A 26,283-nucleotide genomic window follows, 5' to 3' on the forward strand; every position below is an offset into this window, starting at 1 on the left:
CAAATATTGGAAAATACTTTATTTTTCAGGAATTCATTTTCCCTGAAATTCACTTTCCCTATAATTCACTTTCCAAAAAGAAATAATTTTACTGCAAACAAACGGAGCCTAAGTTTAATTATATCTTCATCTTTGTTCTATTTTCATACTGACCCTTATTCTAACTTGCTCACGGTGAAATGTCATTGTCCTTTTTTGTTTTTACTATATTTTGTATCAACATATTTTACACAAATTCCTTTTCCTTGAAGGCCTTACCCTACACCTCCAAATACTTAAAGGGTATGAAACTGTGAATAGATATCAGATATAATTTTCATTAGGCTTTGTTGCGTACTAAACCCAAGTTCTAATGAGCCTAGTAAAATATCTAACTTACTTTTATTGGATTTAATTACAGGCTAAGATCTAGCATCTAGAGGTCTAGCAAGACGTCAGTTCTAATAATTTTTAGGAGGAAAAAAAAAAAGAAAAGATGTTGGTTAGTCACTACACTACTAGAAAATTGATAAATATAAATAAAAATATAGAAAAAATATTTTCTGTCGATAAATTTTCAATGAATTTTATCAATAAAAATATTTTCTCGGTATATACTAAAGGAACTACAGTGAACAAAAAATAAAACAAAGCAAAAAAAAAACGATGAAGTTTTATTTTTACTAACATAATTACCGATGAAATTTATTCCGCTAATAAAATTGTTGGTAAACCACAAACATTGTTCATCATGTCAATTACGAAGGGAATCATTAACGGAAAATTTCATTGGTATTTTTTAGAATCCTCCAGAACTGTTCACTTTTCAATTGCATTGTTAATTGTTGTTTTTTACAGATAAAATTATCGACGGATTGAAAAATTATCGGTGTTATTTTGTAGTTTTCTGAAAAAATTTAATTAATTTAAAATTTTCATTTAAATATTATAAACGGAATCACCGACGGATTGAAAAAAATCATCCGTGATTGTTGGCGATTTCTAATTTTTTTTTTATGAAATTACAAATTTAAATTAAATATTATAGATGAAATTCTAGATGAAATAATTAAAAAATATTAATATTTAATTATCTATCGGTAAATCCGTTGCTAATGAGCCCCGGTAAAAAGCCTGAATCTCTTTATTTCACAAGAGACAAACTCATTTCTTATTCTTCTTATTTGTCTTCTTTCTTATATGTAAAAAACATCAATATCTATTTTTTTCTTTTCTCTCTTCTTCTCATCTCCTTCTCTTCTCCTCTATGTTCGGGTATGTTTTCTTCTTCTTTCTTCTTTTATCCTTCTAGTTTTTTTTTAATTAATATACTTTATGAAATATTTTTTCTCTCCTTAACTTCACTTGCAACTACATTAAGGTAAAAAAAATTTTCCTGATTTTTTTCACTATATTTTTTATTTTTAATTGTTTTTGTTTTTAATATTTGTATAAATATTATTATGAGATTTATTTTTTTCACATGAGATCAATTTTTAGTTAATTTATTTATAAGATTTTAAATTTTTAGCAATCGCAACTTTATTTTACTCATATGAATTTTTTTAGTAAAGTTTATTTTTTTATTTTATTTATTTGTTGTAAATTTGTTTGAGTTGATTTTTTTTCCAGTCATTTTGAGTATATATTATAGAGTGTTGATTTATATTAATTTAATTATTTTATAATTTTATAAAATAATTTTTTTAATATTTTTATATAATTACTGACATAATTACTGATGATTATTTTTAAATAATTACTGACAGAATTACTGATGGTATTTTTTGAGAAATATACCAACAAAATAAAGCGGTAATTTTTTTTATATATCTATTGCATCAATAAATCCATCAATAATAATATATTACCGATAAACAAAAATTATAAATAAAAAATTCACTAACAAATTATTTATATTAGTAATTTTATTGATAAATAAATTACCAATAAAATACATATTTTATATCAATAAAAAAATTCTTCCAGTAAAATTATAAAATATTCTAGTATTGTAGGTGCAACGAGCATACCAGTCGCATAGCAAGGAAGATGGTGCTAAGAAAAATATAATGACGTGATGAAATCAATTTCTTAACCACCACATGCAACAATGCAGACTGCGAACACAACTGGCATGCTCACGCGTCAGCTTCTAATTTTTTTTCTTCAAAAATATCATCCTACCCTCTGTACTCAATAATTATTTTTTTAAAAAAAGAAACATTTTTCATTTACAAATTAGCTCATAAAATCAAGCTTTAAAAAATTTTAATCGTGATGGAATCATTACACTTTAGCTAAAAATACAAAATGCCAAAAAAGAACATAAAACAATGTTAACCAAAGGGCAACAAAGTCATTTAACAAATGAACCGAAAAAACCCGTTTTACCTCTAGAAAAACATTTAAATAAGAATTTTTAAAGAATAAAATCGTGTGTTCACTATTACAATACATAAAAAAAATAAAGACACAAGTGGAATAAAAATTCCATATATTTTAACTTTTATTTTAATTAATAAAAAGTGAAAGGATGTGCATCGAAGCAAAGAAATGTATTTTTTTTTTTTTCATGTGGGAATCGATAGCATATAAAAAATTATTTATCATCCTTTATCTTGAAAACGAAGGCCCAGAAAGTCACATATTCGTTTTATCATGAGATGAGCTCCATCTGCAATCTGTAAAATCATCTAAAGCCTGGCAAACTATTTCAAATCTGCAATGAAGCCTCCTCTAAGCTTCAACAAGATGCAGCTAGGTAAGCCTTCTTTTTTCTTTCTCTGCGTCATCTCTCTTTCAGATCGTTTTCTAGTAAGAAAATAAGCTCTGACGACAGTTCCTTCCTTTCTTGTAGATAATAATAACGGCCATGCCAAAGTCATTTTGACACGAATTCTTGCGGCTTCCTTACTAGGTTTCATCAGTACTGCTGCTGCAACTCTCTACTATCGGAGAAAATCAAAAGCTAAAAGAGACCACCACATCATTCCAGGCTTAGTCAGGACAGAATCTGGCCGTTTGGGAAACCTTGAAAGATTCTCCGATTATGTTGGTAAATTAATTTAAGTAATTATAAACTGCTTCAGCTGTATTACTTTTTCTTGACAAATAATGTTTTTTTCTCAAGAATCAAGAAAGAAGAAATTTTACCCATTTTTCACTTTACTGGTCTTTGTAGCTAGGCAGATGGGATTTGCAGATGCAGATGAGTGTCCACGGCTATGCAAATTGGCTTATGATTATCTGAAAAGATCTGAAGGGTGTGAGAATAACATCTATGATTTTTTTGCTAATCTACCTGAGTTTGAATCTCTGTACGTGAAGCTGATGGAGGAATTTGAAAAATGCATCCTCACTTATTTTGCATTTCATTGGAGCAGAGCATCTCTGTTTATCAGTCAGGTTTATCATCAACTTTCAGAACCAAAAAATAAAAACAAAAGGAGCAGTATTATTTTCTCTTTCTTGTCTTTGTTGTCTTATGCTCTTTAATTTCTGTATGGATGGCAGGTTATGGATGCTGAATCCGTGAAGAAACCAAAGCTCAAAGGCATTGTAATGGCAGCCACAAGGTAATTCACATTCTGCAATTTCTTTTACATTTTTCAAATGATTTTAACAGGTAGTAATTATTAATTATAGGACATATCCATAAAACCCTACTTGGAGGGTTAATCCAGACCAGGTAACTTGCATATTAGCTGGTTTCAAAATCATAAAAATCTGAAGTTTTTTTAAATTTTTGATGCGAAAGATATGCTTTATCTTTATATTTTTTGTTTTACAATCTATAGCTATAATAGATTATTTTTCTACTTTTTATGTAGTATAAATATGCAACACTACTTTATATATAATATAATTTTTATTTTTTATTTTTAAAATTAAGTCGATTAAAAACCCGGCCACTTGACTAGAAAAATCCCATACAGGATTTGATGACAATGACTTGTAATATTATATTACTTATTGACATAACCGTTCATGCCTTACACAACTTGAAATGTGATATTATAAAAATGTAATATAAAATATTATATTTTATACAGTAGTGCTGCTTTGCACGACACGATCAATATTCATTGTTGGGAAGTCTGAACTTTGAAGTACAATGATCTTATCGTGCCTGTCCTAACTCATTGAAGGGGTGGAAAGTGCTTCTCCAGCGTCCGCGTTTGAAAGAGAGAGGTTGTTGGGATTAGTTTTTAAAATATTTTTTATAAAAAAATATATTAAAGTAATATTTTTATATTTTTAACAAATTATTTTTAATATTAAAACATTAAAATATTAATTTGAAATAAAAAATAAAAAATTTTAATTTTTTAAAAAATATTTATAAAATAAAAAAATAAATATGATTTATAATTATAATTCTTGTTATTTTACTTTTTTAAGTAGAATTGTTTCTTTGGAATAGAAATTAATTCAATCTACTTAGGTTTAATAATAAAAAAACGACACTAGATTTTTTTTTTAATTATTGTCCCTTAAACTTCAGCGTACCTTTCTCTATTTTTCTTTCTTTGGTGGGAAATTATGTGGCTAGTATTCTCTGTTTATTTTTTTTACATTATGTTCTATCTCTTGATTTCTCTTTTCAAATTTACCCTAAATATTATTCTATCTTGGATCAATTATGCATGATTTATTTTAGGAAATACGAAATTAGTTAGTGCGATTCCCATGTCTCTTCATCTCGTTTCCACCTTGATGTTGACCAATATAAATTTATTTTTTTCGAAATTTCGCATTTTTAATTATGAACTTTCTAGGCACTTTAATTTTCTAAACAAATTGAGCTCTTTTGTATGTTCTTAATTATTATTATTTTTTTATTTTTCAATTCACCCACTTCCACTTGGCCTCATTTTTCTCTTTTATGAAGGGCCAGAGGTGCCGTGGTTTTTTATTTATACCGCACCAAACTTCATGGTTTCAGGAATCGAATGGATACTTTATATTATCGTCATGGCTATAATTTTTGTGGGTTTTGGCAGAAAACAAAGATTTGAGAGGGTGACCAAGAACTTGAAGGTTACAAGGGCATTTTCTACTCTAGTTGAGGAATTGAAAGCAATCGGCCAGGGGGAATCACATTGTACGGAGGTCATGGCGCCGGTGGCACTGAGTGAGAGAAGTCCGGTGCTGCTACTTATGGGTGGTGGAATGGGGGCTGGCAAGAGCACTGTCACGAAAGATATTCTCAAAGAGTATGGATTTATCAAATTTTACCTCGTAAACATTAAAAATAACTGTCATGATTTTTCCATTATCTGCATAATTTAAATCTAGAAATAGAGAAATATATAACATGCATGAAAGAAGAGTATCAGCTTCCCAAAAAAACGAAAGAAGACTTTAAGAGTAATAGGGCTTGAACATGTTTTTTTTTTAATAAATAACACTAAAAATGTTGAAAAAATAATATATATTAAAAAATATTTGAAAAATAGCACAAATATAATTGAGTTTGAGAATATTATTTTTGTACACAACTATTATATTTATTTAAAATAATGATCTTGTTTTAAAATATGTTTTTGTAAAGGTTGTTTAGTTATATTTCAAGACAATATTTTTTTGTAAATTAATTAATCTAAATAAAAGTCAATTCAAAATTTTATAAAGATATAGAATTTAAGGTACAATGACTAAGAATAAAAGATGAGATAAGATGATATGATAAGAGAAAGAAATAAGTAAAACAATAAATAAAAAAGGAATAAATCATTAAGGATACACTAAAAGATGATATAAGATGATATGATAAGAGAGAGAAATAAGTAAAAAAAAATAAAAAAATAAATTATCAAGAATACACCAGAGCTTTATTTTTTATATAAATGGTATCATTAAGTTTAGTTATATTTCAAGACAATATTTTTGTAAATTAATTAATCTAAATAAAGTCAACTCAAAATTTTATAAAGATACAGAATTTAAGGTACAATGACTAAGAATAAAAGATGAGATAAGATGATATAATAAGAGAGAGAAATAAGTAAAAAAAATAAAAAAAAAATAAATTATCAAGGATACACCAGAGCTTAATTTTTTATATAAATGGTATCATTAAAATATTTTAAGGAGAAAATTCTAACTATAATTTTGAAGAATATTAAATGAGATTGTAATTAATCATAAACTAATTCTAAATAAAATCTTTAATAAATTACAATTATGTTTGATGATTTTTATATTTGTTTTGTTAAGATTTTTTTAATGATATTGATTGTATTAAAAATAAAACTTTAATATATCCCTGATAATTTGTTCTTTCGTGATCATTAGAATATGAATCTTATTTATTGGTTATTAATTTTATATAATTTTTTAAATTAATTTATATATATATATATATATATATTAATTAAATGTAGAGAAACATAAATTTTTAAATAACTACATTGAACCGCTATTCTCCATAGTAATTCTATTCAAATTATCTTATTTCTCAGATATTTTTTTAACTTGCGTTCCCTTCCCGAAATTTTTATCAAGACTTGTCAGGAATCTAGAACACCCCTTTTAACAAGCCAATTATCTTGTCGGAATTCGATAAATAATGGGGCCCGGAGTAAAGATAATTGGATTTTGCTTTGGAAAATAGCGCATGCATTGTGATTGTGATTTGATGGGACACTGATCATTAAATAAATGGGCAGACCGTTCTGGTCAGGAGCAAAGGCAAAGGCGGTTGTGGTAGAGGCTGATGCATTCAAAGAGTCGGATGTCATCTACAGAGCCATTAGCTCCATGGGCCATCACGATGACATGCTTCAAACTGCTGAACTGGTAAATACTCCATCCCCTCTCTTTTTTTCCACCTGAGTAGAGATTTCTAGCTTTAAAAAACAAAACATTCCAGTATCATAAATTTGAAATCAATCCCATTCTGTAATCTATCTTGTTGTTTGCTATAGGTGCACCAATCATCAACCGATGCTGCATCATCACTCCTGGTAACTGCACTGAATGAAGGACGGGATGTAATCATGGATGGCACCCTTTCATGGGAGCCTTTCGTGGAGCAAACAATTGCCATGGCTCGTAATGTGCACACATGTCGTTACCGAATGGGACCAGGGTATCAGGTTGCTGAGGATGGGACCGTTGATGAAAATTACTGGGAAATGGTAGGGCAAGAGGAAGAAGACCAGCGATTAAACAACGAGAAAGGAGAATTAACTGGCAGGAAACCATACAGAATAGAGCTGGTTGGAGTTGTCTGTGACCCTTATCTAGCTGTTGTTAGAGGCATCAGGTAACAATCGAAACATGATAAAACTAGCTGTGTAGTAATCAACATCATTCTCGTTTATTGTCGTACGGTACATGTATGATAGTAATTGAAGAGGGTATGTTTTTCTGGGATTTTGAACAGGAGAGCCATAACGACAAGAAGGGCAGTGAGGGTGAATTCCCAGTTGAAGTCCCACAAGAGATTCGCCAGCGCATTTGAAAGATACTGCCAACTTGTTGATAATGCCAGGCTTTATTGCACCAATTCAGTGGGAGCACCGCCTAGTGTAAGTACGACTCTTCCATCAGGTTTCTCCGCCATGCATCCCGTGCTTCTTCTCTTCTTTGTCGTAGTGACAAATGCACAGTGCCTCAAAGCCAATGGGCAACATCTAAAACAACACATCGATTAGGGAAGAGAGTCTGCCAACCACCCTTGTCTTTTGTCGGGCCACCATTCTATTTGAATCACTCTCTAACGCTTGACATGCCAAGAGTCGAAATCTATTGAAATAAATGAGACCCATCACCCAGCTGTCAGTTCTAAGTACACTGATAAATGTGAGCTGGGAATCCCAGATTGTGGTCCAGTATATGCACTATTCTGTACGCGATCTCGAGGCCTCGACAAGAAATGGACATACAACACGCTGCATTATGTATGAAAATTAGCCCCACCTTCCATGCCTCGTAGCTTAGAACTAGCAGCAGTTATCTTAGTTCTTGCCTGTAGATTTTCATTCTGATATCGATTCAAAAGACAAAAGGGAACTGCATTTTTTTTTTTACACTGACTTTGATTGGCACAAAATGAATGCAGCTGATAGCATGGAAAGATGGGGACAACAAGCTCCTGATTGATCCAGAGGGGTACAAATGCCTGACAAATGTAAGCAATTTGAGGGCTGATGCAGAATCCATCTACGAGCTTTACCCAGACCCAAGCCCCATTTTCGAGTCGGGCTCTGTTTGGAAAGACATCGTCATGGATCCTTCCAGGCCCACTGTTCAATCGGAGCTCAGAACCTCTATTCTAAACATCGAAAAATCATGATTGTGCTTTCTGCCTAATGGAGATGCTACGCTATTAACCTTGCATTATTTTACTCTTTTCGTGAAATTTAACCTGTGTTTACGAGTTTTAAAAGAATATTTTTTAAAATTTTTTTCATGATGCTTATGTAATGATACTAATTTTTTTTTAAAATATTTTAATATATTTTTAAATAAAAAAATACTTTAAAAAAATATAATCCATAGCCATACCTGTTAACGCTAAAACTAATAATTCCATTTCAGATAGAAGTTGAATTACATAGAAATTATTTGTACTAAAAAAATCAAGCAATTCTATACCCAAATAACCCCAAGTAAACCCTCAATTTACAAATCCTGTCATTCCATCCACACAAACTGCTTTCACTTCTTGGCCTTCCTAACTGCCTTCTTCACCGGCGACTTAATACTCTTGGGTTTCTTTACTGCCTTTTTCGCCGGAGTCTTATTTTTTGCCGATACAACAGCTTGAAGGAGTTCTTGACCTTAACTAGCTCGCCATTAGCAACAAGTTTCTTCAATTGAACAAGCAGCAGTTTCTTGATAAAAAAATAACATTAAAAAAAATATTAACCGGGTTGTTGATTTAGTTTATAATTTAAACAATTTATTAGTAATGAATAAACTAGCAAAAAAATAATAATGAAAAACAAAAAACCCTCTCTCTTAGTCTACCTAAATTATAAAATAACTTAGTATTAGAGGAAAGGACTAAAAAAATAAGTAAATTGGGTTAACTCGTTAATGTCGCGATTATAAACATATAATTAGAACAATCAACCAAAAACAATGAATAAAAAAAAAGATGGAAGGCTAATTCTTAATAAATCAAGTTATAAAAATGATATCTTCATAAAAAAAAAAAAAGCTTAATCTATAGCAAATAAAACATTAAGGAATGAAAATTAATACACACACATGTATAAAATTAAAACAGGGTAAAACAAAACTTAATACAAGCTTGCCTGTCAAGATGCAAATTCTTTGATTTAGTTGTAGTACCAGGATAACCATGTTAGAAATCAAATTAAAAAAATTCATGAAGTTTGATTGTCAAACAACTTGATGTTGGAGAACAGAAATGGAAAAATAAAAGGCAATAGGAAAATATATGGGTTGATTTGGGTTAACCTACAAACCTTACGATCATTGGTATGAGATCAAGATAATCCAACACAAAGGAAACGAAAAAAAATACAAAGATCAATTTTCATTAAATTATACATTGAAGGGTAAGATTTAAATAAATCAATTTAAAAAATGACCCTAAAAAATTCAATTCATGTTAACTTTTAAAACTAACGACTATGATCATGGACCTAGACTAACTCGGTGGCAACAAAAAGAAAAATACAAGTCAATCTGAGTCAACTTGCAAACCCTAAGACTATAGACATAAGATTAGGATAACTTAGTTGAAATGAAAGAAAAAGAAAAAAAAGGTAGAAACACTAATTTAAAATAAGTTAAATGTTGAAAAATAAAATTGAAATAAATCAATTTTAAAAAGAGAAAAAAAACAAAAGTCAATTCACGTCAACCTCTTAGATCAGTGAAATTAGTTATGGACTCGAAACTAATTTCATGAAAGGAAAACCATATAAAAATAATAAAGCAAAACTCTAAAAATAAGGTACAAAAAAAAAACTTTGCTTTAAAAAAGGAAAAAATAAAAATAAATTAGCCCAACAAACCTTCTAAACATGTTCTTTCATGAAAGGAAAACCATATAAAAATAACAAAGCAAAACTCAAAAAATAAGGTACAAAAAAAACTTTGCTTTAAAAAGGGAAAATATAAAAACAAATTACCCCAACAAACCTTCTAAACATGTTTTAATATCTAAAACTCACAAATCATAAAATTCTTGAAATGAGTTCAAATAAGAAGCTTAACTTTCAATCAATTTAGTATTAAAGGATGAAATCATAAAATAAAAATATCAATTTAAAAAATTCATCAAATGAAAAAAGATAGCAATATAAAAAACAGATATTAAATTTGATAGGAAAAAAAAACAATAGAGGATGAAATTGTAAAATAAAAACTAAAAAATAATCCTCGAACAAAATAAATAATAATCAAAAGAATGGTAACTAAATTTGAAAGATAAAAAATAAAATGGGTGAAAAAGAGGGAAAATAATTTTATAGCTTATAAAAAATAGAAAACATTAATATGAAGAATGATGACCAAATCTTAAAGATTTTTAAAAAAGGAGGATGGTTGAAAAGTATTTGTAATTTAATGACTTATATATATAAAAAATATAACCAAGATAACATAAACCAAATGTGAAAGAAAATGAAATTGATGGTGTTAGTTTGAATTTTTAAAGAGAATGATGTTGACTTCAAAGAGGAGAGACAAAAGAGTAGGGCAAAAAAAAAAGAAGATTATTGACGCCAAACTAATGGCACTTCTAGGCCATGCGCCGCCCCATCATGTAGGGGGCATTGAAACCTTCTAAATGCCACTCCGAAAAGTGATGTTTCATGTATAGATAACCCTATAGTTAGTGCCTGAACGGTATAAAGGTTGTCTAAATGCTGGCGCATGCTACACATACCTCGACAAGTTTTTTTAAAATAATATTTAATGTATGTCAAATACAATAATGTCCATGAATAACCTTCAAGTTCATAATAAAATTAGTGTAAAATGAAAAAAAAAAACTATGAGAGAGTCATGTTGATTTTGTTTTCAAGGACATCAAAGTAATTACATTGTTTAGAAAAAAATAGAAGATCAAATCACCCCTGTGAAATAGATATAATTTATAAAAGATAATTGTATCACAGTGAAAATATCACTTTACCTCGAATGCTTGGTCTAATTTTTTTTGGGTAAAGGTGATTTTATCATTTAATTATTCCAATGAATAGTAAAATATCTCATAGGCTAGAGACATCTAGGATGTGCTTCATAGTCCAGGCTTGAACTCTTGTTTGAAGTTTGGTAGAAGTTTTTTTTTAAATATTTTTTATTTATAAAAATATATAAAAATATATTATTATTATTTTTAAAATTTATTTTTAATATCAATATATCAAAATAATTTCTTTTAAAAAAATATAGTTGGACCACACGACAATCTAAACCTAAACAATAAGTAAACGTGGAGTTTAGCTACCATAACTAGATTTTTACTTGGTTTATAGTTAGTTTTTTATTGGAGAGGTTAGCTTTAAATAACCAATAAAATAAATTAAATCGACAGGGATTAGTAGACCTTGATCTATGTGTTTCTCGTGTGGAAAGATTTGATATGTGGATGTAAATGATTCATTTGATATGCTATGGTTGATGTAGAATCAAACTTTAAAAATCACAAAATAAGCTTCCTTTTTTACCAATCAAAATCACAATAAAATATGTTACATTGAAATAATTTTTTATAAGAATTTAAAATATATTTTTTTTATAAATAATTATCTTTCTTACCATTATTTATTTTAAATATTACACAATTAAAAAAATAGATTTCCAAGAGAGTCGCTGCTCCGATAAAATTTAATAAAAAAATCACACGGGCTGTATAATTCACAGGCCTCACTATAACTTTATATTTGGGCCAAAAGCAAAATAATGGCCTAAGAAGAAATGACAATATCAATCAGGCACACGCTCGAACACTTCTCCTCTAAATTTCTCGATCTTGAAAACCCTGGCGGCCTCAACCGCCCTCATTCATCTAGCGTGTGCTCATTTCCATGGTCTAAAAAACAACCATAGTGAGGCCTAAAATATACCCTCCACGCTTCATGGTTACGCATTTTTGTTTGTTAATGTTGTGATTTTTTTGTTTAACATGGATGTTTTATATAGATGTTGTGTGTAGGCAGATGTGGATATAGATGTAGCTGCAACAAGACAACTAAAAAAGAGAAGGTTTAAGATGTTTAGCTTGAGGGGTATTGATTTGAATGCTCTTCTTGAAATGTTCACTGATGAGCTTGTAAAGTTGTTCAGTGTTCGTGCTCATAGAAGGTTTTTCTTTAAAACTTTCATCCATCTCTCTTTGTATAACTAGGAAGTATGTATTTAATGTGTTTGTAAACGTGAGATTTAGGTTTCAAAAAGGTCTGAAGAGGAAGCCAACGACTCTCATCAAGAAGTTCCACAAGGTAGTAACTATTCTTAAACCTTTTCTATATTGGTTTTGTTATTACTGTTCTAGTTGCTTAGTGCTTGGCCTTAGGGTTTTGTAGTTTGATTAGCTCTTGACGCGTTAATAATCACTTATTACTTGTTTTTTTCCCTGGTTATCCTATTTTTGAGTTGGATGTTAAATTCCAGTTCTTTGTTATTTATATATGATGTTCATTTAGAATGTCTTAGTAAATAGAAAGAACATAACATCTCAAGGTATGTCTCCTAAATGTTTAGTGTCACGTGAATTGAAGAATAAGTCAAAGTATATTATGTTGTGTTCTAACTTGGATGGTCCAAGATGGATCGTTTTTGTTTCCGTGATGGAAATTATAGGGAGGGATACCACTTAGATCAAAATTATTATTGGGTTTTGAATGACTGTTATATCTCTGTCTTATTATTTATGTATTTTATGTCGTTTTAATTTTAGGTTTACTTTATATAAATATTTTAAATATAATATTAGTAGCATATAATCTTATTAAATATTCTTTTAAGTAATTTTTTTTCATTTTTAAAACCTTAATTATTTTTTTCACGCTGAAAAGGCCAAATTAGTTAATAATAAATAGATACAAGAATATTTTGATGGATTTTTTAGATAAAATATATTTTTCATTTTGAGAGAGAGGTGTTGTGAGAGGAGAGGTGTTTTGTAAAGTATTTTCTGAAAAAAAAAAAAACTTTTAGTTTGGAAAGGCTAATTTTTTTCTTTGACGAGAAACAACTTTCCTAAAATCCATCAAACATGGAAAAGTGGAAAATGTAATTTTTCGTCTAAAAACAAATAAGGCCTTAATCCATTTATCATAAGAGTGTTTTCCATTATTAATTGGTGGTTTTTAGAGGCATATTGTTTTTCAAACTCTATTATGATTTACAGCAATCATCCTACCAGACCTTAATCATATGTTGCGTGTAAAATGTTTGCTTCCAAATGTTCTCTACACTGTACCACTTATAATAGAAAACTTCAGGTTTATGAAGTCTTATTAAACTCAAATTAATTGATGGGCTCATATGTCATCTATAGTTCACTTGATGAGTTTGTTTGATAATTTTTCATTGATTTTTTATTGTATAAATTTGAGATTTATTTCTTTTTTAATGTTGTGGAACAGAAAAGGGAGGCTTCTGCTGGCAAGAAGCCTGAACCAGTCCGAACACTTCTAAAAAACATGATCATTGTACCTGAAATGATCGGAAGCATCGTTGGAGTGTACAATGGCAAGTTATTCAATCAGGTTGAAATCAAGCCGAAATGATTTGGCATTATCTTGCCGAGTTCTGAATCTCATACAAGCCTGTCAAGCATGGTAGACCTAGTATTGGTGCTACGCATTCCTCTAGGTTCATTCCTCTCAAGTGAGATGTTTTGCAGCAGCTAGGATACTCCGGTTCTTTCCAATCTTTTGATGACATCTGAGGTGGTCAAATTTTTACCGATTTAGTTGATTAATTGTGTCATTTTGTGTTTTATTCGAGTTAGAGAGATGATTCAGAATGGTTTATTATAGTATTTTTTATTAGCGTAAACATGTTTTTGGATTTTCTGCTTTCACATTTACTATGTTGTTTTAGTGTCTGGTATACTGCTCTTTATCATTTCAGTTTTTTATGACCTTCATTCTTTGATAATATAAAATGGAAAAGAAAGTCTTTTTAGTGTTTGCAAGCTTTTGAGATTGGAATATCTTCTTTCTGGCTTATTTGACTTGATCGTACCTTCTCTTTTTTGTTCCTATAATTGTGCTGGCTTATCAAACCCAGTTCTAACTTGTCATGTCTCATTCTTTGTCACAAGTCTTTTTTGTCATATACACCTCTAATTTAAAGTTATTTAAAAGTATTTTTGTTATAAATTATTCAAGAAAATAACCTTTGAATTACAATATAAAGTTAAAAGTCAATGCCACGTTCCCAAGTAAGAAAAATGTCTTGAGAAGAAACTATGTTGATGAAGCCTAATAGGATTACGGGTGCTCTGGGCTTCTGGCACTGAGCTAACTATGATAAATCCTCCTATCACTTCCCAAGTAAGAAAAAAGAAAGACATTTGCCACGTTCCTTGTTTATTAATTTCTTAAAGGGCAGTTACACGTACCACTGCTTTTCCAGAGGAAATGCAAGGTCTCCAGGCCTAACTTAACAGGTTTGAAAATGGCCGCCTACTTAAACTGGTCTTTTTATCGAACCTTCCTTTGATCATGTCGCATCGTCCTCCTCCTCCTCTTCCTCTTCTCTTGGATAATAGTATAATAAAAAAAAACATAATACAATGCTTGCCTAGCCGCAAATAAAAGTCTCTCAAGCTTTTATTTTAGTCAATCAAAGTTCAAAGATAGACAATTCAACCATCGAGAAGCTAACCAGTCAGTGATAGTCAACGTTGTTAACCTCAATTACTTCACAATCTGTGGAAACTGTACACTCAAGCTGACTGGTGTTACGATCACGTTTGTTTGGTTTTCTCCTTTGGCTTCTATCTAACCTTCCAGTAAACGGCGTGGGAATTCTTGTCATTATCTTGCCAGTGTCCTTTTCACCGCATTTTCCATCTCAGCAGCTTCAATCTGGCAACATTTGAAACACACAATTAGCATCAATAAAAGGGGTGTGTGTGTGTGTATTATAATCGTGCATAGTTTATCATGTCTATGTTTTTATGTTCACAAGGCCAGCTTCAGCAAGAGGAGAAAGTTGAAATTGACCCTTCCATTCCAAGGATGAAAAATGGAACAAGTTTGTGGCCAAAGATAACTCGTTTTAGTGCGTTTTGGCTGCTATGCCTGAAATAGATACAACGAAGTAAATACTGATGGATCGTGAAAAATGGTGTCTTTGTTTCCAATTCTCTCTGTCGAGACTAATAGGCAGCAGCTGCTATTTATTACTAAGCACTAAAGTGATAATAACAAGCACAAGTATACCATGCGTGATATGCTGCATCGAAATTTGCCCAGTTAAAACAAACCATTGTTGGAAAGTAACAAGAGATAACGATTGGCGGGAATACCTCAGATTCAATTTCCATTACTGCTACAAGTTCCTGATCAGAAAACTGTGATTGAATGCTTCTGGTTTTTGTTCCCAAACTCTTCAAGCACTTGAGAACATCTATCATAGGATCCACCCCTGATGTTGGATTGGCTACTTTAATTCTAATCTTTGTACTCTCAACATTTTTTATTCCACTTGCTGCCAATCTATCTTCAATCTCATCATTTCTCCTCTTCAACATCTCCTTGTACATCTCCAGCTCTTGAATCTTCCTTGCTGCCATTAGCATAATCGAGTTCTTATCTTTCTGCAAATCAAGATCACACAAAAGAAATTGATAAAATAACCATTTTGATTAATAACTAAAAGCAATTACCATATATACCTTCAATGCATAATAAACACCAGTGAATGATGATTAATTAGCACGCAAGTTATTGATAACTAACCTTGGTGTCATGGGGTAACAAAGAATGCAGAGCCAGGTAACCATTTCGCTCCCTCTGTCTCCTCAATCTCTCACTCATCTTATGACGATAACACCGTTTGCTATCAGGTTCTTGAGTTTCAATCTCTACCGTGAAACTTCTCCTCATGAATTCTATCATTCTTCTGTTCATGTTAGTAGGATGTACCCCCATTGAAGAACTCCCTGCCCCAACTTCGCTTCCACCCCAAGGTCTGCATATATATGGCACAAAAGCACTTTGATTTACAGGACCATTCTCATAGCAGAAGACATCACCTTGCAGCAATTGCTGTTGAAAGAAGTGATCCATCTCCAGTCCTCTCCCTTGCCCTTTGCGAGGAAGTTCAAACTTCAGCTTCCAACTGCTATAGATAACTGTCTCCTTAAACTGGATTTTGTGTTCAAAACGCAGGGTAATTGCAAACGAGGCACATTTAGCAATTGGTCAGTTTTGTTGTTCAGGTCAAGGCGATTTCTCTTGAGTAAATTTTGTGGTCGGCTTAGCTTCTTTTAGGGGCCATTTTCGTATCATATGAAAGTCCAAATGATAAATGGGCTCTGTTCTGAATTTGAAGGCAATAAATGTCTAATCCCCAATATCCTTGCATGACATGTAATCATGTGCATGTGTATGGTTTACATCGCAATAAATAACTGAGACTCGCAAATATCCTTAATATTTTCAAATATGCTTGCAAGAATTTACAATAATTGTTGATGAAACTTCTACGGTAGTCCGCCTCAAACCAGGCAAAATACCTGAGACACCAACCACCAAAAAAAGGAAATTGCTAATAACAAACCTTTTTTTTCCTTCTAAAAACACCAAGAAAAATCTTTTCAATAAAAATTAGTGGATAAAAAAAGAAAAAAAGAGAAAAAAAAAAAGAATAAATACCATCGGCAGGCCAGACACTGGGAGCTTCAGGATCATCTTCGGGGACTTCAATTCCAATGTAATACCCCTTTCCTTATAGTCTCCTACTACCATATAATATATACAAAAACAAACAAACAATCGCTGCTTCCATTTTATCGTCGATAAATTCATAAAACAAAAGAAAAGGTAACAATTTTGGAATTAAAAAGGAAAAACATTTAAATGAAAAGAAACCAACCATGAAGTTGATTATCAGGATCCAAAACAGGAATATAACGTCTATGCTTCTCATCCCTTAAATAAAACCTTTATTTTCGCACATAACGGCAATTCAGAAAATTTCTTACTCTGCGTTAATGCCTCCTCCATGAATTATTGGCTTATTCCATGGTTTTTCACGTAAAAAGAAGAAAAATCCACAATCCAAACACGCCTACTCTAAACAAAACCATTTTATAGAATCAAAACAGAATTAATTAATAATCAGTGAGAAATTAAAAGGAAAGATATTATTTTAAATTACCTGTTTGTAAGGGAAAAAGATTGCTGGATATCAGGGGTGGAAAGATCGATGCAATCGAGGAAGGAAATCTTGGTAGACACGGGAGCATCATGCTGGTGCTTCTGCATATTCTCCATTCATATTATTATTTTTTTCCTGAGAGTGTCAAGCTTCGAAATTCTAGTTCATCGAAACAGGTGTTTATGTGCGATTGTAGGGTCCAGAACAAACGATGTCGTTTCCATGAACTCTCTCCTCGCCTTTCAGTTCTTCTCTTTTACTTCGCATGCTAAACAACGGCACATAGATTAAGCATCCGAGTAGTTTTTATTTAAAAATATATTAAAATAATATATATTTTTTATTTTTTAAAATTTATTTTTTATTTCATATATCAATACAATTTAAAAACATTTTAAAAAATTAATTTAAAACTAAAAAGTTTTTTACAAAAAAAAAAAAAAACACGATCTATCTTCAACAACAAGCCACTTAATATATGGCAAGAACTTTGAACTGACGGATACAGTGACCCAAATTTTCAACACAATTCTGTGACGCAATGAATCCTGACCGTTGATTTTTTCTTTCTATTCTTATCTTATCCTGTCTTCTCACTATATCTTCATTTTTATCCCTAATATTTGATACACAATTTCAGCACGGTCCCTGAACTAGATAAAATTACAGAAAAGGGAAAAACTCACTAGCCTTTATTTTTTTGGGATATCTACTTGTTTTTTTTTTTTCTATTTGATGAAATAAGGATTCAATTACACAATTTTACAATTCAAGGATCAACGTATAGTTTGTCATATCGTGGCTTTTTCCTAAACTAAATGTCAGCTTTTCATGAAGATTAGTGTGCTTTTTTTGTTTCAAAAGTTTTCTTCAATAAAATTTATTTTATTTTATTTTTGTTTTAAATTATTTTTTTGATATTTTTATATTATTTTAATGTATTGATGTTAAAAATAACTTTTTAAAATAAAAAATAATTTTAAAAAATATTAAAATAATAAAAATTTTTATTTTTAAAAATTTATTTTTAATAGTTACATTAAAAAAATAATATGAAAACACACAAGTTATGTTCCGGACAGTTGGTTTGGGACATCATCTGGAAAATTTGTACGAAGTTCAGAACCAAATTGTTCTCTGTTTCAAACATCATTATCACCATCAGTTTCACTGTCATACGTCCCAAGGCATACCTCATCTCATCTCCGAGCTGTCCTGTGTAAGGGGATAAAAGACAAAAAGAAAGGTGCGTTTTGTTCTTCAATAATTATATTTTTTAAAAAAGAAAAAAATCACGTCATTGTTTTTTCTTCCGTTAAAAGTTAAAGTTAATTGCTTTTAATTATCAGAAAACATATTCCAGGTTCATAAAACAATTATCATTATTAAAATATTAATTTTTTATTCAGTTAGCTGCAACGCATCATAATTAATCTTATAAATCCTAAAATTAACGACTATATAAACCTTCAATAATCAATTATATAAGTAATTAAAAACTTAAACTTGAAATCATAAAAAAAATAAATTTTAATTTTAAATTTTTATCATTTGCCACCATCTAAAACTCAAACTTGAAATAAAAAAGAAAAAATCTCTTAATCTCAGTTTTTTATCATTAGTCACCACCACCTAGATCTAGATAATTATTAAAATATTAATTTTTAATTAACTTTTAAGTTGGTTTTCTATTTTATTTTTTTTAAATTTATTTTTAATATTTACATTAAAAAAATAATAGGAAAACACACAAGTTATGTTTCGGACAGTTGGTTTAGGATATCATCTGGAAAATTTGTACGAAGTTCCGAACCAATTTTTTTTTTTTTTGATTTACGTGGGGTGTTCGGGCCAGTTTGCGCGCACCACGACTAATTCCCATAGCCCACTGAATACCCTGCAAACCCAGTAGACATGTAAAGCACCGCGGAGATGACAGACATATACATCAGAGCTCGAATCCATATGCAATAGAAGAAAACAAATCCCTTTCATCGCTAAACCAAGACTTGAAATGCAAGTTCCGAACCAAATTGTTCTATGTTTCAGACATCATTATCACCATCAGTTTCACTGTCATACGTCCCAAGGCATACCTCATCTCATCTCCGAGCTGTCCTGTGTAAGGGGATAAAAGACAAAAAGAAAGGTGCGTTTTGTTCTTCAATAATTATATTTTTTAAAAAAGAAAAAAATCACGTCATTGTTTTTTCTTCCGTTAAAAGTTAAAGTTAATTGCTTTTAATTATCAGAAAACATATTCCAGGTTCATAAAACAATTATCATTATTAAAATATTAATTTTTTATTCAGGTCAGCTTAAACACATTACAATTAATCTTACAAATCCTGAAATTAACGACTATATAAACCTCCAATAATCATTGTATAAGCAATTAAAAATTTAAACTTGAAACCATAAAAAAAATAAATCTTTTAATTTCAAGTTTTTACCATTGACTATCATCTAGAAACTCAAACCTGAAATAAAAAATAAATAAATTTTTTAATCTCAAGTTTTTATCACTAATCACTATCTAGATGGTTATTAAAATATTAATTTTTAATTAAGTTGGTTTTCTATTTTTTATTTAAATTATTATTAGTAACATGACTGAAATAATTATATTCATCATTAGTAATGTTTTTTTTTCTAAAGTAACATGACTATTACTAGAAAATAAAAGTGATAGTGACTTAAATTTTATTATAATATATTATTAATATTATGGTTAATTAATCAATTCATGCAGCGATTACCTTCTCAATAAATGTAACGAAGTTTTACTTCTCAAGACTTAAGAAGTCATGATTTAAAATAATTTATCTAAAGCATTTTTTAAAAATATTTTATTATAAAAAGATATTAAAATAACTTATTATTTCCGTAGTTGTGATTAATTTATTTAGGCACTGTAATGTGATTATTTTATCCCACCAACTCTCAAACTATTTAATCACTAATTATAAATAATATTTGAAGATTTAGTTTTGATTAAATTGATTTGAACCCCACCTGACAAAAGTTTGCATTTTTATAAACTGCACTATCCATCGAGAGTTTTATTAACAAGACACGGAGACAGAGAGAGATACGAGGGACGCCAAGACTAGACGCAACTCCATAGCGTGGCATTTTCGAAATTCGAAAATTTCAGGTACTCTGTCTTACTTCTATCCGACTTATTTTTTCCAGCATTAAATTCCAGTTCCTACAACTCTCTTTTCCAGGATCTGATCTGGCTGCTAATAGAAACTCTCAATGGATTTTCTCTCTGTACTCATAGAGGTGAATTATGAAAAACTATGGTATACAAATCCTGGGATTTTTAGCTATCAGTTGATGGGATTTTATTTTGCAAGAAAACCAAATTGGCTGTTTTCAGGATGGTTTAGTTAAGGTCTGCGAAAATTTACATTGCTCCTTGTGGTACGAATCTATATAGCATAATCTTCCGTGGTGAGTATATTTATTTCCCTTGTAATTATCCTTAGTGATAAAGGAATTTCCTTTTCTACATTTTCTGATAGATGGACATAAGTTTGGTTTGAACTCTGTTTCAAATTCAATTCACTGAACATTTTCTGTTGATCTTCCACTGCTGATAGGCTGCTGAGTAAGTTAAGTGTATGTGGATTAATATGAATACTTTATGCTTCTTGGATTACAAGTCAAAGGTGTTTTGAAGATGCAGGGTCAGGTTATTTGGAAGGAGGATTTCATTTGCATCGAGAGAAGCCAGGATCACGTGCTTCAATGATGTATAAAATATGGAAATTCAAGTGTGCTATGATGGATAATAAAAAGATCTGCTTTTCTTGGTGAATGTGTTGACAATTATCTGAGAAGAGTTGGAATGAGCAGACTCTATTGATGCAGGGGGAGACTAGAGTGCTGATGATAAAAGCATCAGCATGATGCCAAAGGCCATTAGGATTGAGTAAAATAGTGAAATGGGACTCACTTGATTCAAATCCAGTGGCCTAATGGCATCAGCATTATGTTTATGCTTGAAGCACCAGCATTGTAGCAACCCACCTTTGGTGCAAGACGCCAAGATGAGACTTGATTCTATATTTTCCAAGTCCCAGTCAGTGATGAGCTAATAGCTGGCTATCACTGTGCTGTCCTATGGCTACTTTCTTCTTTTGATTGCTGAAAAGTAGCTAGGTGTTCATAGTTTATCAATAACTGCTTGTATCATATTATAGTTTTAAACGTTCTTATCCCATTCATTAGATTATTTGAATCAGGTTTTGTCTCGAAAACTTTGTTCATTGATTATCTCTGTTTAACCACGTGAAATTAAGAATTGTTTTGATGCACTTCCTGAGGAAGCTGGTTGTTCGATCTCGAGGCCTTATTCTTTTTTATTGAAGTTGTTTTGGAGTGGATCACTGGTATGTTCGGCGAAGTGAAGTCCTCAGTAATGTCAGAATCGTTGCTGAAACCTTGGACAGAGCTGGATTGAATTTGGTCAGAGTCTTATGGATGTTATTGGTCAAAATCCACCATTGCAATATGGACCGCCATGGCTAATGACATGTTTCATGTGATTTTAGTTTGATAAATGCGCCATGATGCCGTTTTAATAATTTTTCTCTACCTTTCAAAATTTATTTTATTATTTGCAAAGAAGGAAAACACCTGATTATGATATCTGGTAGGGGGCAATAAGATAATTATTTTTTAAAATATTTTTATTTGGAAATATATTAAAATAATATTATTTTATTTTTAAAATTTATTTTTTATAGTAATATATTAAAACAATTTAAAAACATAAAAAAGTTAATTAAAATTCATATTAAAACAATTTAAAAATATAAAAAAGTTAATTAAAATTTAAAAAAATAATTTTTTAAATACTTTTAAAATATAAAAACACACGGTATGGCAAGGATGAAAACGGTTGGGTGTAAGGGAAAAAGTAAATCATCGTCACAAAAAAGAGAAGATCACTTGGCGTGCCACTACTGAATACAAATCCTCCGTCACCATAACTACACAATAGAGGGTTGTATTGGATCCAGTCAGTAGCCGCACGAAAGCAAAAAAGGGCAGTCACGCACAAAGTGCCAGCTGAGGCGTTGCGAATTGGGAAGAGAGAAACGAGGAGGAGAACGAGTCGCATCTCAGTGAGTCATCAACAACAAGGGCGTTCTTTCATCATCTCGAACGATTTGAGGTTCTCCATTATGGAAACCCTTTTGATGTTGGTCTATTTTAACGCACCTATTTCGCGAAAGTTGGTCCCCCCCCCCCCGGCCCCCCTTTTAAATTCTTCCGTTTCTATTGATTTAAGTAAGATTTCGTCTTTTTGTCATACGAGAGCATGTTTATTTTCAAGTCTGTAAAATTTTACTTGGTTGTCAGTGGCTGTTCTTTTTCATAATGATTTGGTAAAGGCTGGTTGATGGGTATGTTTTTATTCAACATGAGGAGAAAGCAAGAAATGTTAAGAGGTTATTAATGTGGACTTTGTTAGCTATGAAAAGATTGTATTAAAGTTGATGGAAATGAGTTTAGAGGCTATTATTCAAAATGTGCTTTCTTATTTTAACATGCCATGGTATTATCTGTAGGTGGCATTGGAGAGAGGATGGAACTCTAAATACTAGAGATTGTGTAAATGCGCAAATGGATGTAGTTGTTTGGTTTCAGGAATACTTACAATTTTTTTTCAAGTATGATACAATGTTGGGCCTTCTAAATCAGCAAATAAGAATGTGTCTGTAGAACTTAGTCAACATTTGGTTATGTTTTGGATCACGGCAAAAACATAACATAAGACCTGATTTGGGTTTAGATCGAAAGCTTACATTTAAAATCGAGTCACACATAATGCTATGTCAGGGTTCTAGGTGTAAATGATTTTGAAACACTTCACCAGTCTCTGGTAGTGCTAGAGAAGACTGTTGCACATGATACATGTATGAAACATTTGAAGTATCTTAGTTGAGTGTGATAGAAAATTTAGCTCATAACAGAACTTAAGTTGTAGGGAAGAACTGCAAATATCTATTTGACCAGGTTGAGGTAATCGAGACTCCTGTCTGATGTAGGAGAATTTGCTGTAGTTAAGATTTAATATTCTCTGCAGTATGTTGTGGACTGTACTAGACAACCATCTATATTTTCTGCTTCTTTGACTGGTGCAGTGGTTTCTTCTTATTTTTGTTTTGTATTCTAGGTATATGCATCCTTGAACAGAAATAAAATACGATTAGAGTTATTGCTAAATGTTGTCCCCTCTCTGTTCTTTCAAACTCTATCCTTATTCTGTGATTTCTCTCCTTTGTTTTATTTCCATCTTAAAATCTAGGAGTTATATTTATTCTCCTCATCACTCCAAGGCAATATACTTGACATGAATGCAAAACATCCCCTCTTAAACCTCGGGGATGTTAAACCTTGGGGATGTTTGATTTTGTGGGAAAAGGATGATATAGTTAATGTTTGCTTGATTTAAAGTCTTCCAATGGCCTTTGTGTGCTAAAATGCTGTTTAACTCGTCTTCATCCTCTGCATACCTTTGTGAATGTATGGTCCCAAGTTCCAGCTGCATTCTCAAGTCCTGGGCTTAACAATTCTGCTGCTGTCTTTTGTGGTTTCTATTATAGATCACATTTTGTCCTTACTCAGCTGACCTGTACATGTGGTTAGAATTCTTTAAAAATTTCTTCTAATTAATAATATTATCCATGCAAACCTTTGGGAACCTAAAGAATGCATTTGGGCTACCTAGTTAATTCAAGAAGTAATGAGTTTTTGGCACTGTGGTTGAGTTTGCAATGGTCAGTCTGCTAGGAGGCTCCTCATAAGCACTTAGTTTCTTCCTTCCATTATTGTTTGTTAGTGTATCTTAAGCATTTTAGTTGGTGCTACTTAAGGTTGGTAAAACATGACGTGTTATTATCAAGATGTATCAGTTGAATATCTGGTCCTTATTGTATTGTTTGGGTTTATGTAGGGTGCATTGTGATTTAAAATGTACTTACATTGGCTACTTAATCTATAATTTGCACCTCTAGAGTCCCTTCTGTATAGCTGATTTGCATCACCAAAGAAATTCTTGGTAAAACTCTGAAACCAGAACTGAAATTGATTTGTTTCTCACCTTTTGGTTTATTACAGGTGAAAAAAGTGGACAGCAAAAGGATGTTTCTCAAAGTGCAGTTGCCCTGGAATGTCATAATACCTGCTGAGAACTTGGATGCCAAAGGACTAATGCTCCAAAGGTCAATTGTTGTCCGCCTTTTAGATGACTTCGCAAAAAAAAGGGCCACCAAAGATCTTGGATACTATCTTGCTGTCTCGACTTTGGAGAGCATAGGGGAGGGAAAAGTTAGGCAGCACACAGGGGATGTGCTATTTCCTGTTGTCTTCAGTGGTATCACCTTCAAGATTTTCAGGGGGGAGATCTTAGATGGGATTGTTCACAAGGTGCTTAAGCATGGGGTTCTCTTGAGATGTGGGCCAATTGAGAATATCTACCTCTCTTGTATGAAAATGCCTGATTACCGCTATGTGCCTGGAGAGAATCCAGTATTCTTGAATGACAAGACATCAAAGATTGAAAAGGATGTGGTGGTTCGTTTTGTTGTGCTTGGAACAAAGTGGCTAGAGGCAGAGAGGGAATTCCAGGCTTTGGTCAGTTTAGAGGGCGATTATCTTGGACCGGTGTCTTAAGGGTCTAATCTGTGCTCGGCTGGAGATACATTTCTTCTGAAATCTTTTTATAAGATTGGCATAACTGCCAGCTTGTTGGTTGTTTATGGTGTTGTATATTCTTGTGCCACTCTACTTCCTTCTGTGACTGTCATCTTTGAGTTCTTGCAACTCCAGTGATTGCTAGACTATAAGTTGAGCAACTTCGTGTTTCCTTATGCTTGCAGATGTTTACAGATATTATATCCTCATTTTAGGACATCTCATCTTTTGTTGGTGTGCTTGTGTACGGTGTACAGTTCTAGGTCTTGAACTGACGGTTTGTGATGGGAGATTGAGAACTGAAACTCAGTTGTTGGCAGGTTCTATGAATATTCAATGCTTTTTTGTAGTTTAAAACCTAGAATCAGCTATATTGGCTTAGTTGCCTTGCTACTACTCTCAGATGTTTTGTGATCGGCAGAGACTAAATAGGTCGCATTGTTTATGGACAGACTGAAGACTCGCTGCAATTCAGCACTGGCAGAAGGAGTAACTGCGCTTTTGGAAGAGCTAGAATTCTAACATTGTGTGAGGATCTATGGGCCAAGGGACAGTCTTAGGTAGATAGCTTTTATAGGGTGTAGGCCTCCTAAAAGGGACAGTCTTAGGTAGATAGCTTTTATGGGGTGGAGGCCTCCTAAAAGATAACGGAGACGTGCAAAGGTTTTTTTGGCCTGTCGAGCAGGAATGAAAGTTGGCTTAGTGATCCGACAGTGCTGAGTGGAAGGGCTGTCACTCAACAAAAAAGTTACTCTAGAGATAATAAGCTGATCTTCTCCAAGAGCTTATATCGACGAGAAGGTTTGGCACCTTAATATGGGCTCTTTGCCACTTAGAGTTATAGTATGTTTTAAGGGTTGGGCTGTTCGCCTATTAAAACAATATGTGAGCTAGGTTTAGAATGTGACGAGACAATTTCGTCTATATCTAATATAAGTGTTAGAGCATTTAGAGGATATTTTCCTTATACGAGAGGACCGAAAAGAACACACCTTTGCTGTACCAGTTATTATGCCTGCAGTAAACACTGAGTAACCTGGAGTAGATAATTGCTGAAAACATCTAGGTAATGAATTCATTTGAAGTTGAGAGGTCTTCTATTCCAACTTTTTCAGAGTCTTTGGTAGCACAGTCAAGAAAACGACAAGTTCTCTGCCTTCGCAGGAATGAAGTGACAAAAGTTTTGAGAATTCCAAAAAACAAATCACAACAAGATTAGCTGTTTATCATTATGAAGTATATATTATCCTGAAAGGG

General features: G+C 31.7%; 2 protein-coding genes, 1 long non-coding RNA gene and 2 pseudogenes across 8 annotated transcripts in view; 4 read left to right on the top strand and 1 right to left on the bottom strand.

Moving 5' to 3' along the window:
- The window catches only part of LOC105129489 (uncharacterized), a 17,722-nt gene extending 8,972 nt beyond the window's left edge, over positions 1–8,750 (top strand). For 2 of the 6 annotated variants that reach the window (XM_011031575.1, XM_011031577.1), the window contains exons 3-10: positions 2,900–3,037; positions 3,164–3,387; positions 3,496–3,557; positions 4,986–5,198; positions 6,654–6,783; positions 6,912–7,252; positions 7,373–7,517; positions 8,051–8,365. In XM_011031575.1, coding sequence (XP_011029877.1) covers positions 2,900–3,037; positions 3,164–3,387; positions 3,496–3,557; positions 4,986–5,198; positions 6,654–6,783; positions 6,912–7,252; positions 7,373–7,517; positions 8,051–8,284 — 1,487 coding nt within the window. In that variant the 3' untranslated portion in view covers positions 8,285–8,365. Of the gene's footprint in view, positions 1–2,560; positions 2,744–2,821; positions 3,038–3,163; positions 3,388–3,495; positions 3,558–4,985; positions 5,199–6,653; positions 6,784–6,911; positions 7,253–7,372; positions 7,518–8,050; positions 8,366–8,561 lie in introns of those variants that run through there. The other 4 variants (XM_011031576.1, XM_011031573.1, XM_011031574.1 and 1 more) reach the window with 4 other exon arrangements.
- A 3,139-nt stretch (positions 8,751–11,889) lies between these two features.
- LOC105129509 (40S ribosomal protein S15-like) lies at positions 11,890–13,930 on the top strand (annotated as a pseudogene).
- A 277-nt stretch (positions 13,931–14,207) lies between these two features.
- On the top strand, positions 14,208–25,526 carry LOC105129488 (uncharacterized). Its single transcript, XR_843085.1, has 4 exons — positions 14,208–14,220; positions 20,204–20,205; positions 22,935–22,939; positions 25,290–25,526. It is a non-coding gene; the product is annotated as an uncharacterized LOC105129488 (long non-coding RNA).
- LOC105129487 (transcription factor bHLH92-like) lies at positions 14,729–17,583 on the bottom strand (annotated as a pseudogene).
- LOC105129486 (DNA-directed RNA polymerase V subunit 7-like) lies at positions 22,224–25,255 on the top strand. Its single transcript, XM_011031572.1, has 2 exons — positions 22,224–22,501; positions 24,451–25,255. The coding sequence occupies exon 2, from the start codon at positions 24,475–24,477 to the stop codon at positions 25,003–25,005; it is 531 nt and encodes a 176-aa protein (XP_011029874.1). The 5' UTR covers positions 22,224–22,501; positions 24,451–24,474; the 3' UTR covers positions 25,006–25,255.
- Positions 25,527–26,283: the final 757 nt, after the last annotated feature.

The sequence above is a fragment of the Populus euphratica genome, unplaced genomic scaffold (genome assembly GCF_000495115.2).
Source record: "Populus euphratica unplaced genomic scaffold, PopEup_1.0 scaffold18.1, whole genome shotgun sequence".
Classification (NCBI taxonomy): Eukaryota; Viridiplantae; Streptophyta; class Magnoliopsida; order Malpighiales; family Salicaceae; genus Populus; species Populus euphratica.

Excerpts from the sequence above, each read along its gene's own strand:
- LOC105129486 (XM_011031572.1), top strand. The coding sequence starts at position 24,475 with ATGTTTCTCAAAGTGCAGTTGCCCTGGAATGTCATAATACCTGCTGAG.